A 19,000-nucleotide genomic window follows, 5' to 3' on the forward strand; every position below is an offset into this window, starting at 1 on the left:
GTTAGTCCTCTGACATTCTTCTACTTTGATGAGCATGTTTTTCAAGACATATTTGTGTCTTCTGCAATGACCCAAAGGAAGTTGGGAGGTTTCATTATGATGCCATTATAAAGCCAAAGAAACTGTGTTTTGATTACCAGAATTAATCCATCTTTGATCTAGAATAATGATGATTTATCCTCTCTAGGATCTACAGAATCCCTGGATATATTTACTGACACATATAAACATAAATGTACTGGGTTTATGTTGTATTGTGCCCTGCAACAGTGGAATAGAACAGCTTCATTAACCAGCACACTATTGCATCACTCTCCCAGATTTTTCTTCTTTGAAATACATCTATTCAGTTTTGTTAATCTCTCTTTGAAGCTTTTGCCTCTGGGTTTTTGATTATTTTGGTGGCTCAAAACATTTGTTTTAACTCTCTATAGCATTTCAACTTTGTTCTGATTACAAGAAGCTCTAAATTAAATCTGTGTTCAGCATTCAGCAGAAGGCAATGTAAACCAGCAGCAAGAAATTCCATTCCACCGTGCTAAAGATACCTCTAGATGGACAAAATGTCAGGGATTCTCCTCTGCCACTGTGTTTGTAGCAGATCGTACAAACGGTGCCAGCCCAACAACTTTTTTATGAAAGGACAGTGTGTAGGCAGCTTAGGGCAGCTGAAGCAGCAAGAGTTGTCCTCTGTAACTGACTCAAGTCTAGTTCTTACAATCAGTGCAGGCTGCAGAAAGTTTCAGCTTGCCCTGAAGTAGCCACTGCTGAAGTTCTTCAGCTGACCAGTGTTTCTTCAAAGTCCCATTGTTCTCCGGTGTCCGCTCTTTTAACTTGGAATTATTGTGCCTCAATACTGGTGCCTGCTGTCATATTGAGACATCCTACTCTGCAGATTTGGGGAATTATTGTGCCTCAATACTGGTGCCTGCTGTCATATTGAGACATCCTACTCTGCAGATTTGGCAGTCATGACACAGGACTTAAGAAACACCCACACACCTCCATAGGTAGCAGATAGAGGCTGTAGGGGAAATACATCACAGTGCCTAAAATGACCCAAGGTGCTGGTGTTCAGGCCACTAAATTATGAATCCCTTCAAACTTTGGATTAATAGTTTATTTTTCTACAACTAGAATTTTGAATCTGATTCATACCTAAGTAGAGGATGTTTGCCTGTGTGATTGTTCCTGTATTAATCTTATGTATTGTAAAAATATATTTCAACATTTTTAAGGGCATTTCTTGTAGAAAGAATATAATTCTTATAGAAACTGCTTATTTTCTCCCTTGTTTTACTACAGATGATCATACTAGGGTTAAATTAGCCCAGCTTGCAGAAAAGGATGGAAAACTGACTGATTACATTAATGCCAACTACGTCGATGTAAGTGTCTTTTTCTATCTGCTGGCCTATTCATTTGTTAGAGTTTTCTATAAGAAAATTATCTATGGAGATGAATAGATTTAATTTTTAAAAAGGATCACAATGCTACAGATTTTATTAAAAAAATTTTTCATGGTCCAAGTTAAACCTAGAAAGTTAAAGCATAGGTAAAACTCCAAATCTTTTTTGAATCCATCTTGATATTGTAGCAGCTGCAGCTTAGTTAAGGGCATTTTGAAACAAAAAATGTTCTGTCACTGAGTCATTTTAGAAGTATTTTTCATGTGAGTGGTTAATTCTTCTCTCTGAGATAATCTCATGAGAAGATGCTATTTGGCTAAGAGCCTCGCCAAGGCACCATTACCAGTTTTCATTACCTAGTTATTTACATGTTAGTGGTCTTGATTCATTTTTTAAACCACTATCAGAACAGATGTCTCATAATCATTATCATGTCAACATTCTACCAGAACATGGGCACTTGAACATGTGTATCCTATTTGTTGGAATGATAAACATTGACATATCAGTTGTATTCATATGTCATCTGGTACCACAGGGTTTCTGTGATTTGGATAGTTACAAATTTAAAAGTGCTTAAAAGCTTTTGTGAGTCTTTAAAAATAGATATATAAAATGTCATGTACTCCTCCCAACCTCCTTTTGCTCATGAACAGTGATTTGACAAGTGTCGTGTGTTATATTTCAATTTAGGGCTACAACAAGCCAAAAGCCTACATTGCAGCTCAAGGGCCACTAAAATCGACAGCAGAAGATTTCTGGAGAATGATATGGGAACATAACGTAGAAGTTATTGTGATGATAACTAATCTCGTTGAGAAAGGAAGGGTATAAGTACCTTTTTCTGTTATTTATTTATCTGATGTTGACAGATTTACCTGTAGCAAACTCCTGACTCTCTTTAAAAAAACTTATTTAGGCATTTATTGAGCAAAGAGCAATAGTTTGTAGTAGTTGCTTGTGCTAGGATTGGCTATAGAAGTATAAAGTTGAGGATTTGTAGAATGAAACTTAAGAATAGATTCAATAACTCCTTGAAAATACCATGTTTTAACTAAAAAAAAAAAGTCTTATACTGAAAAAAGACTTGTATATGAGTGGACAGACTGTGGAACCTTGTCCCACATTTGCTAGCAATCGGCTTGCCACAGTTCTCTTTCTCAGGGTTTCTGAGAAAGATCCGGGAAAGGAGAAGAACATAGTTCAGGTGAACTTTTCTAAATGTTCACTAGCAGCTCCCTGTTAACATCCTGTGGGACCCACAGTTGCTTTCCTACTACATGACTAGATACATATTTGTCCAGTGAGACAAAATGAGGGCAAACCCCATCACAAGCTGTGTGTTCCTCTGGTCATGTGATGGAAGTACCTTGGGATCACATTAGGAGACATTGAATCACACTTGCCAAACGCTGGCAGCAATGCCTAAAATGAATGTAAATCTTGTCATACAACCTATAAAGCATCTATCAGATGATATAGACAGCAATTGCAGAACAAGGGCTGCACTCAAGAGTACCACTTCATTTATAACAGCATGCAATAAACATGCACTCTTCTGTATGACTACCCAACCAAAACACCGGACATCACAGCACTCTACTCTATATTCTGATCATACAGAGACTCACTCTCAGCCTTGCTGATCATATAGATATATACTCTTCCCATACTATAAACTAATCAAAAGCCACATGCAACTCTACTGACTTGAATGTCTTCGTGGTTTTCCTACAGAGCATGTTAGTGCCTATAGAATGGCAAGTTCCACATTATTAGAGCCTTTTAGTTCTGATAGTATGATTAAAACCTCTCTTTTTTTGAGTATTCCAAATAAAGAGCATCTTTGCATAACCATCTCTCTTTACAACACAAAATAGTGTTATTTGTTCTGTACAGAAGATTGTGTCTATTATAAACTGGGTATATTGAGAGTCCCTATATGGTTTTGTGCTTGACTATGCTTGACTTAAATTGGAACATTTCAGTTTACTAGTTTGACATTTTGTTTTCTTCTTCTCTGGTTTTCATTTGCTTTCTAACAGAGAAAATGTGACCAGTACTGGCCTGCCGAAGGTAGTGAAGAATATGGGAACTTCTTGGTTACTCAGAAGAGTGTTCATGTACTTGCCTATTACACTGTGAGGAATTTTACTCTTAGAAACACCAAAATCAAAAAGGTTTGTGGCATTCCGAAAACACAAGTGGGCAAAAGGAAATGTTAAAAGATGCTCAGAATCTTTTTAAGGAAGTTGGCAGCTCTTTTCTGCTGTATATGTAAAGCCAAGTTCTGTAGGTCTCAGCTAGCCAAGTTGCTTGTCCACTTCAATTAATTTGAACAGATCAACAAACTGAAAAGACACTGGCCTGTAGTACTAGTGTGATGTAGGACCATCAGGGAAAAAGCACTGTAGAGCTGATGTGGACTTTGTCTGCCTAGTGAGCAGGATGATACATTTGCAGCAAGAGAGCAGCTGGAAGAAAATCTTGTATGAGTTGAATTATCTACCTCAGCTCTCCATTTGCCTTTTTAAGGACAGGTGAATCCAGACCTTGTTTTACTGTAATCAGAATCAGCATGCTCTCAGCTCAGCAGTGTGATGTTGGTTACTTTGAGGGGGATTCTGAAAACTGAATTTATTCTGGCCACATAAATGTCTGAGGCATTTAGTCTCTCACTTTCCCTGTATAATTAATACATAACATGCAGCATTTACTATCAATGAATTTATTCTACCTATTTTAGGAAACAATATTTGAATGAGATGACGTACTTTCTGAACGCATCCCTGCCTCTGAGTTGCCATTGAGGGAAGGAGCTTAGAAAAGCAGCCTACACAAGGCTATTTGCCTTGTAGATCACTAAAGCTGGGTGAAGTGAATCCTATTCCTTCTGTTCAGCCAACAGAGGAGCAGAGTGGCAGAAAGAGCTGGTGACTCTTAAGAGTGTCTGTAATTTGTTATCCCTCCATTGCTCTTAATCTTTCTCTGTGGCTTTCTAAGGACAGTGACAGGTCATTTTTCCACTCAGTGGGCAAGTTAATGGGACAGAAGCATAAGCCCTTCCTCTTCTCTTTGAAAGCTGGAATATTCAGAGCCAGGTGGCATGCTTTTAGCTAAATAGGGGCAGTTCTAGTTCAACAACTATCAGGTACGGAAATAAAACTATGACGATGTGGGCTGCTTACATATGGAATTATTTTTCTGTTGCAGGGTTCCCAGAAAGGGAGGTCTAGTGGACGTATAGTAACTCAGTACCATTATACCCAGTGGCCTGACATGGGTGTTCCAGAATATACATTGCCTGTTCTCACCTTTGTGCGGAAGGCGTCACATGCAAAGCGCCACGCCATCGGGCCTGTTGTGGTTCATTGCAGGTGTGGTTTTTACTGCTGTAAGGTTCACTCCACTTTTGTTTTGCAGAAAAAAAGAATTTTTCAGTGGTGGGCTAAGCAAATTTCACTTCTTGCATTTAGCAGTTCCTGATGGAATAAGATTAATTTCTTAGCTGATATTTTTCTCCTTGGTAAGGCCAACTAATCAACTGTCTGTGTTACTTCTATAAATCTCTGTAAACAAGATGAGGCTGCTCTGCACTGTATTCTTTTTTTTTTTTTTTGCAAAAATGCTTTTACTTTTTTGCACATTTCTATACTACTCTCTTGAATGCTATAAGCTTACCAGATACATATATACCAAAAATTGTTACCTTACTGCAAATACATTGTTAGGATGCTTTTGGCTCATGCTTTCTTTGGTGCAGGGATACTCTGTAATCCTAAGAGGAGCTCTGTCCACAAGAGAAGACTCACTCTATTCCTGTCTGAACTACAACTCTGCTGTTTTTAACATTACTTTGGGCTGTAGCAGTCATTGGAGGAGCATTCTGGGGAATGGTTTGAGGTCTGCATGTGCTGCAGTGTGCAGGCAGGTGTCCTGTCAGTGCTCACTAAAACTGGAAGCTCAGGGAGAATTGGTTAAAAAGGGTTTGTAGGTCCTGGAATGACTTCACAGTGCCCGTGAAGGACCAGGTTATTGTAAAATATATAAGCAGGTTCTGGTTTTCCACTGTAGTACCTCACCTTTGATGGAACATTTGGAAAGAGAACCTCCTCATGAATTCTGTCCTTCTGGAGCTGACTCTGAGGAAGCCAACAGGTAAAGTCTCCTCACAAATGCTGCAAATGAAGATATTTTATTTGTGGTATGATCTAATCTGAGTGAAATCTGTTTTTAGCTTGGAAAATGAAAATTCCACATTTTGTTGTTCTGCTGCTATCTACATCCTACTTTTTCATGTGAAATTCAGAATAGCCCAAAATGTCAAGTCTGAGATTGCTGAGAGATCAGCAATACATTATGAGTCAATTAAATTGAGTTTTTAAAAAATGAACATTGGTAAGTTGTGTGGCTTCAGTCAGACCTCTCCACTGGGTCATAGGTGTAAATTATCTCCGTCTGTACAGCTTTTAGCTAACCTGATCCCATGCACATGGAATTTCAAAGGAGTGATCTCATATTAGAAATGTAACTTTTATTTATCTTTACAGGCTCTATTGAAGACACAGATGATGAGCTTCATTAAACTTATTTTAGCTATTTTCATGTTTGGTGCTTTCCATGTTTTGTCTTTCATAACAAGTACGAATGGTATCTGGTAATCTTCTTTGTGCCTAATAGTGTATTAATAACCTGGACCTTCCAGTTTCATATAATGTTTATTTAGACAGTTCAGTACTGCAATTTGAGCTCACCCTACCTATGCTATGTGCTGCATCTGTGGAAGAAATGAGATGATTGAATTAGCATGTATGGAGTGAGCTTGGATCTACCTGTAAGGAACCATGCAGACTCAGCACAGTGCTGCTCTCAAGTTACGTGTACCAGTATATGTAACACTCATTCATAACTTAGAGGGGAATTACAATTGACTAATTCCCACATATGAATAGATCACAAAAACTGACCTCTTGACCTTGTACTTCCTACCCAGATATTTTATGAAAGTAAAAGGTGGGTTTTAATCTTACAATACAGCTGGTTTTATGCTAAATCAATCAGAGTTCATAACAGGAATAAGTTTGTTAACCCTTTCTTTTCCATTTTACCTTTTTAAGAAGACTTTAAACCATTGCTTGCCATCTCTTAGCTGTATCTGGAGAGCACTTAGGCTTTATCCTTTTACAGATATACTCAGCAGCTCTTCCATTCCCTGGGGTTTTCTTCAGTCCAGATCTTTGAAATCTCCTTTATTTGTAATGGGAGGCATAGTGCAACTTTCCTTTTAAATTGTGGTTTCAGCATAGAAGAATTTGAGCACATTAACTGTGCCCAAATGCTGACATATGCCACCCTTTCTAGGTATACTTGACAAAGTATCCTAAGGAATATCAGAAGCTTGAAAATTGCAGACCTGGAGGAAACCGCTTCATTCTATTTCAACCAATAGTTTAAACATCATTTGAGAAAATTATCTTTACACCTATTCTTGCACAGCGAAAAATATTATTATCAGCCTTGAAGGTTTCACAAAGTATCTATAGAGCAAAATAAATTCATTTGTAAAGGAAAATCTTCCCTACGCAGCAGTTTGTTGAAAAAGCTATGTGTAGGGATCAGTTCTTTTCATTAGTGTTTTACTTCAGGCTCAAGACTATTTTTTTGTTTTGTAGTGCTGGCGTTGGAAGGACAGGCACATACATAGTGTTAGACAGCATGCTGCAGCAAATTCAGCATGAAGGGACAATCAACATATTTGGATTCTTAAAGCACATACGTACCCAAAGGAACTACTTGGTGCAGACTGAGGTAAGAATGAAATATAAATAGCGTGAGATTATTACAAACTGTTTCTGTTTGCAGAAGGAGAGATGATGCAGTCTTCTTTTTGGTACCACCAGACAGACTGGCAACCAGTCACCAGACTGGATTTTCCCGTTTGTTTCCCATGGTTTTATAGAAACATCCTTCTAGGCTTGCTTAGAGCAATGCACTAGAAATTACCTATCTGTTGGTTCTTGTCTGTTTATTAGGAAGGACTCAGAAAGAAGTCTATATAAATCATGCTTCTTGAAGTAGTGCATTCTTGGCAGGACTTGCATTTTTGTCATGGAGATTTTTAAGGAAACACCATTGTCAGGTGTTCATCAAACAGTTTATATTAGGGAATAAAACATAGGAAAAAAGCTGTTTTAGACAGAAAATTATCTATAGATGCTTTAAACTGAAGATTATATACAGAACAGTGAAAGAACAAGAGAAAACAATAAGGGCAACAGCAGGGCATTTGAAAGTCTACTTCAGGTTTCAAGAATAGGTGGTTAGATTCCCCAGTGCCTTTCAATAGAATAAAAGGTAATCAACAGCTAGGACACCTGTTCCAAAGGATGTGAGAGAGGAAACAGAGGATAGCTATAGGAACTAGGGGTAGGACTGGCTTGAAAATTTGACTCAAGGCTATGCTTGCATTTTTAATTCTATTCTGTTAACATGAGATATCACAGGTGGTGGGGATTTGGTATAATAATATGATATATTATGTGTATACATATATATTGCAAGTGTAATTGTCAGTTGTGCTTTTAAATGTGTACTGTCACTGCAAAGGGACAGTTATCACTCTAGGGGATAACATTTGAGAAAGCTCCCCTGTGAAGAAACACTGACCACATCAGAAGTGGCAGCTTAACCAGAGGTAACCAGGGGAATCTGAAAATGATGATGAGTTTGGTTTCCCTTTCCTAGGAGCAATACATCTTCATTCATGATGCATTGGTTGAAGCAATACTCAGTAAAGAAACAGAAGTCCTTGAGACCCACATTCACGCCTATGTTAATGCTCTCTTGATACCTGGACCAACAGGAAAGACCAGACTGGAGAAACAATTCAAGGTGAGCTCTCTGAGATAGTAACACAAAAATCTTTATGTTTGCAAGCCTGAATTACTTAAAAGTAGGTATCTCAACACAACTTCCATTAGCTTTCTGAACACAACTTTCATTAGCTGCTGAACCTAAATTCAGATTAATTTAACAAATGCATGCAGTCAGTTGTGACAGAAGAATTATTTGCTTACTCTTAAACAAAGGATCTACAAAAAAAAAAAGGCCAATAAGTAGATTTTGGAAGATCTAACTATGTACCTTTGCAGGAAGATCTTAAAGGTAAAACAACAGTCTGGAACGATGTCATTGTAACAATAATGTCATGAGCTATATTGATCAATCAGTGTATTCCCCTCAGTGTACATCACTGGTTAAAGACAGACTCCACCTTCAAAGACATTTTCATTGATCTAAGATTCAAGAGTCATTTGAACTGCTAAGAACAGTGAAGAAAAAAATTCTGATGACTTTCTAAGTAGTTTAGCCAGATAACTAGATACCTGTGATAAACAAAGTCTCAAGTTTCTATAAGTTTTTGAATAGGAGTTTATTATATGGTAAAAGCAAGCAGCCGGCTGGGTGACAGAAGTGGGGACAAGTTTCCCAAATCTGCACCCCTACTACAGTGTATATTTGGCATTTATCTTAGCTACTTCATGCATATTAATTATATCATATACATATACATTTTACAGTTTTTTGCTAAGTATTTAATATATGGGTTTTCTTCCAGCTAAAGCTAAATGGTTATCTTTACAACCGGTCATAATTCATGCATTCTTGGATGAACAGGCGCCTAAAAGATTTAAAGTTCTACCATATTTTATTCTTAGGATAGTAGGGAGGTTTTAGGACCCCTTGACCTTGTAAGGGTCTGTTTTATTTCTTTATGGGGGTGTAATTAAGTTTTACAATCCGCTTGTTTTATTTTGATGTAATCACCCATTTGTTTCATGAATCACAATTATTTATCACAATACCTAAAGTTAAGAGAGACACTGAACCTGCAATATGTGCACCCTTCTTTTTAGTGCAACTTGTGAAAGAATGGCTTTTATCTAGTTACCTGAGTTCTTTTACATTTCATTGTTTCAGCTACTGAGCCAGTCTAACACACAGCAGTGTGATTATTCAACTGCACTCAAACAGTGTAACAGAGAAAAGAACCGAACTTCATCTATCATTCCTGGTAAGTTTGTTCAAATTGTCTTCTCTGGGTGGCAAAATGTTTATGAACCTTGTGTGTCAAACCTTCAAAATTTCCTCAACAAGAACTGAAGACATCTGCATTTGTGTGGAACAATGTTCTGTAAAGTACTTATAATGAAGAAGTGATTTAGGAATTACACATAGAAAAACAAAATAGATGGCTGGATAGCATTTCAGTGATGAAGATTGATGGAGCTTAGTGTTATCATCACTGTGAGATATGTGAAATAATCGCTGTAATGTTATAAGAGTCATTGCAACATACTTACCAATTCATAACTTTTTTTTACAGTGGAAAGATCTAGAGTGGGTATCTCATCACTGTCTGGTGAAGGGACAGACTACATCAATGCTTCCTATATTATGGTAAGTCAGTTAACATATTGGTGAAAAATAATGCATAGCTGTTTTCAGAGCTGCCATGTGTCTGAGTTAGGATGGCACAATCCTGATTTTGAAAGCTCCTTTCTTCCATTATTCACTCCGCCTGAAAGAGTTACTTCCCCCAGGAAATACTATTACCATTATTACTGGGTTTAAGTTTGGTTAAGTGCATTGCATTTTAACAATCTGTAGAAATAGAAATCCCATCATAGTTTTAAAACCTGGTAAAGCTAAATGCCACCTATGGAAGGATCTTGTGAGATAAATTAAAAGTACTAACTAACAAGTTAGTTTTTAATGACTGTACTGTGATTTGCCTTCCTACCTGCTCGTCTTACAGAGCCTTTGCAACTAGCATAGCCCAAGACACCATAGCTCATCAGCTTTCCATTATCTTTTGTTCTCTGGGTTTTCTTCAACATTTTGCCCTTCATTAGGTGAGAAGGAGGAGTTAATGCCTCCTGGACATTCAGGAAAGAGATGGGAAAGCTCTCTGCAGTGGTATATGTACATGATCCTATATCAGGTGCATTAATGCAAAGGAACTCTCTTTTGTGGTAAGAAGTTAATTTGAGACATCTGTACAAATTAAGAAACTGCTTGGAATTTTTGCAGATCTTTCATGTATTCTTATATTTGTTTCAGGTAGTCAGCTCCTCTGAGTTGGCCATTCGAGTCTCCTCTGTCTCTTTTATCCTTCTTTTATATTTTTTTTTTAGGTTTTAAAAATTATTTCAGTGTAATTGAATTTATTCCTTTCATGTGGAAAACACTGCAATGGAAGTTTTATTTTTTTCTAATATTTGCAGGAAACCAAAGAAGACACAATTGTGCAATGTATTTTCTAGACTTCTGGTCCACTAGAAGCTTCCTTTAAGCATTAATAGTTGGGCATCAATTCTGAGTCTGTTGATTTTTTTTTTTTCAGGGTTATTATCAAAGTAATGAATTCATTATTACCCAGCATCCCTTACTACACACTATCAAGGATTTCTGGAGAATGATATGGGACCATAATGCCCAGCTAATAGTCATGCTTCCTGATAGCCAGAATATGGTGAGTTTTGTGGCTGATGGTTATGGGTTTATGCGTGAATTTTACTAGTATTACCATTTTGAAATATGCAAGACATGAGAAAACAACTTGGATTTTGAAAAAAAAAACAAAAAACAATTAAAAATTAGCAATATTGAACTGAGTGTAAAATCCCCAAACAATCTAGTGGAAATCTAGGGATCCTTATCTGGGCAGATTGTGATTGGCACGAGAGCCAGGAGCAATGGTGGCCAAGCATTCCCTCATATATGAAAGAAGCCCCTGGGGAGAGTGAGTGGCCAGGAGCGCTGCCAGCAGCATGGGCACACAGGGCCTGGGGTGGCAGTTCATGCAGAAGAGTGTGCAGGAAGGGCACTGAAGCCCTGCCAGCTTGACCAGGGAGCAGCGGTATCAACCTAGCATACAACTGTGGTCTTTCTGAGCTCTGCATTCACCTCGACTGGAATCCTACTCTACCCTCCCTGAAACACATCTGACAGGCAGACAGGACACATCGCAGGGAGGTTTCCCTATCCATCTGACCATTTTGGTCATTCAAACTATTACAGGATTTTCTTAAATAAAAAACAACTCTCTTCATCATTTCTGCTGTCAAACAGAAAGGATGCTCTTATGAGAACTTCGGCCTGCACTTTCAGATAATCCCAAGACCACTCAAGTGCTGCCTGCAGGCTCCTATGTTACAATATACCAGCTAAGTTTATCCTGTGGCCATGGCCTGTGCACTGCACAACAAAGCACAGGACAGCCTGAAGGCCAGGCTGGATGCATGGCACATTGTAGCACAGCAAGTTGACTGCTATGTGGATCCACAGGGTACAGTGGTCTTTGGTCAGGATCACTACAGAGATGTCTGAAAACCATCACTTGCCATGATTGTAATCCTGATCAAGTTTTGATTTGTCGGTTTAAATCTAGTTGGCTGGATTGATAATATATGACACAGTATTTATTATGATGGATTTTGTATTTTAAGAACTCAACATTACTTATCTTTATGTCTCCTTTTTTTTTTTTTTTTTTTTTTTTCTGGAGGCTGAAGATGAATTTGTATACTGGCCAAACAAAGATGAGCCTATAAACTGTGAGACTTTCAAAGTCACTATGATTGCTGAAGAACACAAGTGTCTGTCTAACGAGGAGAAGCTCATAATCCAAGACTTTATTTTAGAAGCTACACAGGTAACACTGTCATAAACATATAACTTGATTTGTTAAAGATAATGCCTACATTTTTTTACATTTTCTATGGTAAATGAGTGATAAAAACCCATGCCCTAGAAACACCCCTGGGGGAAGTAACCTCTGTAGGTAATATGATCGCATGGGGAATAGCATATTCCAACTTCCACAGCAGTGGGATTCTGTATCTGGAGGCTGGAGCCAGTCTGGACCAGGGTGAAGGAAAAGAATAAAGACAATAGTTTACAAAATTGATTTGTGTTTGGGGGTTTTTTTCTCGTTTAGGATGACTATGTACTTGAAGTGAGGCATTTTCAGTGTCCAAAATGGCCAAATCCTGATAGTCCTATTAGTAAAACTTTTGAACTGATCAGCATCATCAAAGAGGAAACTTCCAACCGTGATGGGCCCATGATTGTACATGATGAGTAAGAACTGCTGCTTTCTGTTTGTTTTGATGTTTTTCTGTAGAACTATCATTTCACCTCATTTAGAGTGAAAGCTGCTGAAACAAGGCATGAAGTCTGCACTTAACAGCAGTGCTGCTGCTTCTGTTTCAGCTGCATCAAAAAGAGAAACATTTTTATTGTATCATACTTCATTTCAATTTTATTATTGCCATACTTTGGATAGTTATCAGGTAGAACATTGGAAAGGAAATCAGTCAGGACCTCATTTTCTTACTAAAAGACATAAGGCTGTTTAGATGAGGCACCTTACCCTTCTCCAACTGTTCAATAATGACAAAAAATACTGAAATGTTGAAATACTGAAGGACCCAAGGCCTTCAAGATTTGGCTAGAAGGGGATTGTAGAAAAATAACTCTAAGAAGTTCTGGCCAGGTGCCATGAAAGTTTTGTTAAGCCACTGCTGGGCAGACCCATTTCAGAAATTGCAAAGATCACATGACAGAAATTCATCTTATCTGTTTACCCTGGATTTTGTATTTTCTCCAGCTGTAAAACTTGATCCAGTGTCTAGAGATTTTTGTTTTGTTTTACTTTACAAGGCATGGAGGGGTGACAGCAGGAACTTTCTGTGCATTGACAACTCTGATGCATCAACTGGAAAATGAGAATTCAGTGGATGTTTACCATGTAGCAAAGATGATAAATTTGATGAGGCCTGGAGTCTTTACAGACATTGTAAGTAATAGGCAAAATGTGTGCATTTTTTTCCCATATGTGACATTATTAGCTCTAGATCTTAGAGCAACATTACTGAACCACTAACATCTTAGTTTCTGCATGGGTTATTCAAAACTGTCTTGCAGAGGTGCTGTAGTGGACCTGCTGCCTATTCCAAAACAAAGAATTTCCTGTGAAAACCTATTTTGTGGTTATAAAGTGGTGATATTCAAAATGTGCAGAGCTGCTGCCATGATCATAAAATCTGTATTATGTCATGTAAACTAAGGTTTTAATTTGTCAGGAATAAATTTGTGCTGCAGGTAGACCCTAAAGTAGTTACCCTAGTTTTCAACTTCAGGATGGACCTTGATCTTTCATGATCTGTTGAATTGTCACTTGACACCATTGTCACTGTTCCTGCAGGAAGGAAAAAAAAATGTGAAAAGTATAAAGTATAGTAAATAAGAATTACTTGCTAAGGCAGTGTCCTACAAATTAAAATTACACAGAAATAAAAATTATGAATCCCACCTCTTTGGTCATATCATTACACACCCGACTGCTAGAGTTACAAATGAGTGTAATAAGGAGAACACTTTAGGAGTAAAATGTTTGGGTTAGCATTATCCAATTTTTGACAGCAAAAAGAGAACATAACACAGGATTGACAAATGTGTCCACACCTTGCCCTGCCTGGGTAGCCCAGAATGAGGAGACTGGCAGACAATGGAGTGAAAGTGGAACTCTTTTGACCTCAGAAGAACCATCAGGACATTTCACTCCTCTTTCCCCAGGATCTTAGAGCAAATACCTAGGTCCTTTATCTTAGATTCCAGATTCCCATCCTCTTCCTGCAGATTTTCAAATGTGTGGCTCTTTCTACCCCATATCTCTTAACCCAAGCTAATAGTTCAGACCCCAAATCCCACCCTATTTAGTCTGACTTACTGTTCCACACTCCTTCCCTCACAGAAATTCTTTATCCTTATATATCCAAAATATTCGTCTGCCCTTTCAGAGCATCCACTGCCAGCACAGCCTTTGCTGTGCCTGCTCTCCCTGCACAGACCATCCCAACTGTTTCCTCATTCCCAGCCCACACTGCAGTCCAGCTGGCTTCTGGCACTCCCCATTTCCCATGCATCCAACTGAGATCCTCTGCCCCTTCTTGACAGTGGCCTCCTTGATGAATCTTCTCACAGTCTTGTCTGTCTTTCTACCTCTTATTCCTGGCAGGATCTTCAAAAACAGGAACAGTAACTGCAAGCACCAAAAAGAAAAAAAGAAAAGAAAAAAATCTTCCTGGATAGAATTCAGATGACAAAAAAATTACAAAAAAAGCCAACAGGCAAACAGTAGCCCTAATCCTTACCCCAGATTTGTAACTGACTTTAACAAGGATCAGATTCAGCATATAATATTTCTTTAAAAATACAGCTTTCTCCCCTACCTGTACTGTATTCCCTAATGTTGTGCTTTACATCGTGTACGGGGGAATCATTAGTCATAAAATCAATAAAGCTGCTAAGTAAGTAACATAATAAATTGTGGAGCACAGTTGTGCTCCATGTGCACAGATGTGTGACTGATACATCAGCTGTTAATTAATTTTGACTGTATCCTCTTTTCTTCTCCAGGAACAGTACCAGTTTCTGTACAAAGCTATTCTCAGCCTTGTCAGCACAAGGCAAGAAGAAAACCCTTCGGCATCTATGGACAGTAATGGCTCAGCTTTACCCGATGGAAACGCAGCTGAAAGTTTAGAATCTTTAGTTTAATTAACACATCAAATTAAACATACACATCACTACATCACACCAGTCACACCTGTAGTTTACCATTATTATTTTCAGTTTTATACTTTGGGTGGGGAAAATCTGTGCAGTCTCTCTATATATAATCAGATCCCAACCGTTGCTCAAAACAACAGTCTTTTCTGTTACATACAACTTTACTGTGGAACTCTTATCATTAACAATGTGTGCCTTTTCTTGAAAGATTACTTGTAATACATTGTTATGTCTGGACTAACTTGATTGACTTTTACAGTGTTTCTAAGAATTGAATTGTGGTATGATTTTTTCAGTATTAGTTTTTTGATTTATCTGGCTTTACTTTTAACTTAAAATTATCATATTTATAGATGTTAGGGAATCCTCAATTACAAACATGCAATGGGTTTAGTATTTGATCTATTTGCTGTATTTATAACAATTTACATTTGCTAGAAATATAACTTTTAATATAGTAGAATGTAAATAAAATACTGTTCTACATAACATTCAACATTTTAAGACTTCAATTAGACATTTAGAATAGTAATCTGATACTTACTGTAAATACTGCTACTTCTGTAGTGATCCATGGACCAAATTTATATTTATAATTGTAGATTTTTATATTTTACTACAGAGTCAGTTTTCTAGTTCTGTGTAATTGCCTTGTTAAAAAGTTGTAGTCAGTATGTTTTTATTTTAACAAAGTCTTCTGATATATAATTGTGCATCTTAAGCAATTTACCTTCATATAGCTGCATGTGATTTTAACTTTTTGTGGGAACTAGAAACCACTTGTTTTGAAATGAGAAGTTTTTATGAGAATAACACTGTATTTGGCATTGTTAAATTGTTTTTACCTATGGCATTGCAAAAAATAAATATAAATATTACAGTCTGTGCTGAGCGGTCTTTCATGTACAGTACAGTCCACTATACTTCCACACAGTCTTCACTGTCCTGTAGGAGAGCTTTTACTTACAAGAATAAGGACTTATCACTGACCTGCAGGCGGCTGCACTTCCCATGGAATCTGCAAGTTCAGGAGTCACTTACGGAAAACTTTCATATTATTTAATCTCTGCTCCACTCCCACCTGTACCCTCAATGCCCACATTAGCTCCTTCTTTGGCCTCTCCTTGCTCATCTCCCAGTCTGGTCACTCACAGGTTAATGGGCTATCCCAGGCCTCCTGATTGCCTTGGCTGCCCTCTCCCAAGACTTCTCCATGCTGACTGTTTCAGATCATTCATTCAGCTGCTGAGCTCTTTGCTGCCTCCTTTGGCAAGGCAACAGTCAAACTCTGGGAAGCAATAGAGCAAGTAGTCACTGAAAGAACAAAACATGTTTCAAGTTGGCCACTCAATTATTTTCTGTAAGCTTCTGAACTCAGAAAAGATAGTGATTGTACTGAAGGTTGCAGCACCGAGGAGGCTGGAGGAGAATAACATATTTGTTTAAAACAAACACAGGCTGTGAGAGGAACTATTTTCTCACTTTGGTATATACAGTTGCTACATAGAAAGACTGGGAACAGAGATACTGTTCTGGAGTAGAATGCCACAGAAACTAATGGACCCTATCTTAGATGAAAACTAAGCATAGGAAAAGATGAGCCTGATGTGGGCTTGGAGATTTTAGTTGACTGATTCCTAAACTAGGGTTGTATGAAGGATCTCAGCATGTCAGCAGATAGATCTAGACCCCCTCAGCAGTGTAGGATTGAGGATAGGTGAAGCTGCAACAAAGCTAAAATAAATTTAAGTTTAGAGAAATCTAAACAGCAGAAACTTTAAAAAATCCTCATACTGTTGATACATGAAACGAAGATGCTAGACCAGGAGACAGAACGGCACAGAATGACAGAATACCTAGCAGTAAGAGAGACTTTTTCATGCTCATCCTATTTTATTAAAAAATAAATAAAATCATGTAGACAAAACAGCGTATAACAGAATCACGGAGATGGTTAAGGTTGGATGGGACCACTGGAGGTCGTCTGGTCCATGTAACAGATAGGTGTTTTTTGGTAAAACTGTGGTACAATGTTAATGTGCTTAAATTCTCTTTTACACTTGACCACTTCTCTTTATAACCACAGCAGTGCAGTCCCAGAGGTTATGGAGTGGCTGAATACATTGATCTCAGGACCCCAGAGGTTCCCCCTTTCCTACCCCCCAGAGCTGCATGCAGAACGATTCTCCTGTCTCAGCCCAATGTCCCTGTGTGGGCACAGCCAGGGACCATGCAGGGCACACACACGTGCAAACACACACACACGCTCACACACAGGGAGACGCGCATGCATACACACACAGAGGACGGTAGAAACAGAATTCATGACACAGAGAATAGGACTAGAACTTAAGAAGGAAACAGGACAGAGGGCAGTGGTCAGGCACAGGGCAAAGTACTGCCCAGTAACTAGTCCACATACATCCAAACACCTTTTACCCTCTTCTCTCCTTTTTCCCATGCTTATTATTTCCCCATCCACATTGATCCCTCTGTTTCTTCAGCCTTCTCTATCTCTTTGTAGATAAACAACCTTCTTACCTAATTACCTTCATGGGTCTTAGTTTTCTTACAACCATATCCAAATATGTAATGTCAGATGCTGCCACTTAGATCATCTCAGCCATACATGGTACTACCAACAGTTCCCTAGTATTTCTGGCCTTTCAAGCTTTTCTTTCCAGAATGTCTCCAGCAGAGCTTGGCCTTCCCTCACATAACTCCCCATGAACCACCTGTGTGGTGCCACCAGACTTCATGTCATTCTTCTTAAAACCTGCCAGCTGCTTGCTCTTGCCTCTCCAGCAGCTTCCCCTCTGATGCCCAGCAGTTTCTCAGGATCTGTGCAGGTGGCTCAGCCTCAGGTCAGGGGTGCTAGCCATGTGCCTGCAGATAGCAGTACTCATCTCTTTAGTTCAAAGCCATAATTAGTTCATGGAATAACTCAGAGGGAACCTACTTTTCTAAGGCAGGACATCTTTATTCAAAATATAACATATAAAAATTTTACAACTTTTTTTTTTCCTGTGGTCCTTGGCATGCTTGCATATTTGCCAATTCTGAAGTTCAGGAAGAACAGGGCTGATATATGACTCCTAAGTGCAAGCAAACATGTGATGTATCCCTAGCTGAGTTAAATGCCTTTGAAGAATAGGATCTAGAATTATTGTCTTATAATATTTGTGGGGTTTGGGGGGGGGTGACAAGAGTTAAAAATGTACAGAATGGGTGCATTGTCCCAAATGACACACATTTTTGTAAGACTGTTGAATTACACATACACATTCTTCACAGTGTTCAGGCACAAAGTTGGTGCAGACAAAGGTGTTTAATGGTTGTGCTTTGAGAAAGGGAGTATCTTCTTTTTCCAAGTGGCCTGAGGGTTCTTTACCAGTTCCTTTAAAGCACTTAGGTTGGCTGACACACTCCCATTTGCACATCTGGTCTAACAGGGACAGCGATATTATACAGATTTGCTTTCTCATTCAAAAATTATACAATTTATGATTTCCTAATTGCTAGGGGTGCCTGTACGAGAGAAATTAATTGTGATTTTATGGCTATTTTCAAATCCTATTCCATAACCTTATTAGCGGATACTACTTCTGCACATTAGCACATAAAGAGGAACTATAGTGATCATGTGCTATTTCTTCAGCCTTTTCTTTTAAAGAAAACTGGCTTGTTGCCTCACATATCAAAATAAAAAGCATGAAATTATTTTTTATTAATGTATTTACAGTTTCATACAGTTGTATATAAAAAGTAAATTTTAGGCAAATTAATTCTACTATGTTTTTCAAGCCACTATGGACCAAAAGCAAAAAAGGACTCCTCCTTCCTAAAATCCAATCTTGATATAACTGTTCCTTTCAACCTAAATGTTTTGCAGACATTTTAAATTTATAATCCAAGGAATCAGCTGTCAGTCAAGGTTTCTTCTAGATGTTTGT

The 19,000-nt window shown here is 38.2% G+C and overlaps 1 protein-coding gene and 1 long non-coding RNA gene across 6 annotated transcripts in view; one reads left to right on the forward strand and one right to left on the reverse strand.

Moving 5' to 3' along the window:
- Positions 1 to 15,930, forward strand: part of PTPRZ1 (protein tyrosine phosphatase, receptor type Z1) — a 136,643-nt gene extending 120,713 nt beyond the window's left edge. For 3 of the 5 annotated variants that reach the window (XM_027639561.1, XM_027639562.1, XM_027639564.1), the window contains 13 exons: positions 1,306 to 1,388; positions 2,103 to 2,237; positions 3,455 to 3,589; positions 4,623 to 4,786; positions 7,082 to 7,217; positions 8,154 to 8,300; positions 9,390 to 9,483; positions 9,796 to 9,869; positions 10,816 to 10,944; positions 11,980 to 12,126; positions 12,412 to 12,554; positions 13,137 to 13,272; positions 14,895 to 15,930. In XM_027639561.1, coding sequence (XP_027495362.1) covers positions 1,306 to 1,388; positions 2,103 to 2,237; positions 3,455 to 3,589; positions 4,623 to 4,786; positions 7,082 to 7,217; positions 8,154 to 8,300; positions 9,390 to 9,483; positions 9,796 to 9,869; positions 10,816 to 10,944; positions 11,980 to 12,126; positions 12,412 to 12,554; positions 13,137 to 13,272; positions 14,895 to 15,035 — 1,664 coding nt within the window. In that variant the 3' untranslated portion in view covers positions 15,036 to 15,930. Of the gene's footprint in view, positions 1 to 1,305; positions 1,389 to 2,102; positions 2,238 to 3,454; positions 3,590 to 4,622; positions 4,787 to 5,483; positions 5,568 to 7,081; positions 7,218 to 8,153; positions 8,301 to 9,389; positions 9,484 to 9,795; positions 9,870 to 10,815; positions 10,945 to 11,979; positions 12,127 to 12,411; positions 12,555 to 13,136; positions 13,273 to 14,894 lie in introns of all 5 variants that reach the window. The other 2 variants (XM_027639559.1, XM_027639560.1) reach the window with 1 other exon arrangement.
- Positions 12,564 to 16,297, reverse strand: LOC113945442. Its single transcript, XR_003527089.1, has 3 exons — positions 16,038 to 16,297; positions 13,598 to 14,517; positions 12,564 to 12,686 (listed from the first exon to the last, which is right to left on the reverse strand). It is a non-coding gene; the product is annotated as an uncharacterized LOC113945442 (long non-coding RNA).
- Positions 16,298 to 19,000: the final 2,703 nt, after the last annotated feature.

This window comes from Corapipo altera, unplaced genomic scaffold (genome assembly GCF_003945725.1).
Source record: "Corapipo altera isolate COAL_440 unplaced genomic scaffold, ASM394572v1 1b, whole genome shotgun sequence".
Taxonomy (NCBI): Eukaryota; Metazoa; Chordata; class Aves; order Passeriformes; family Pipridae; genus Corapipo; species Corapipo altera.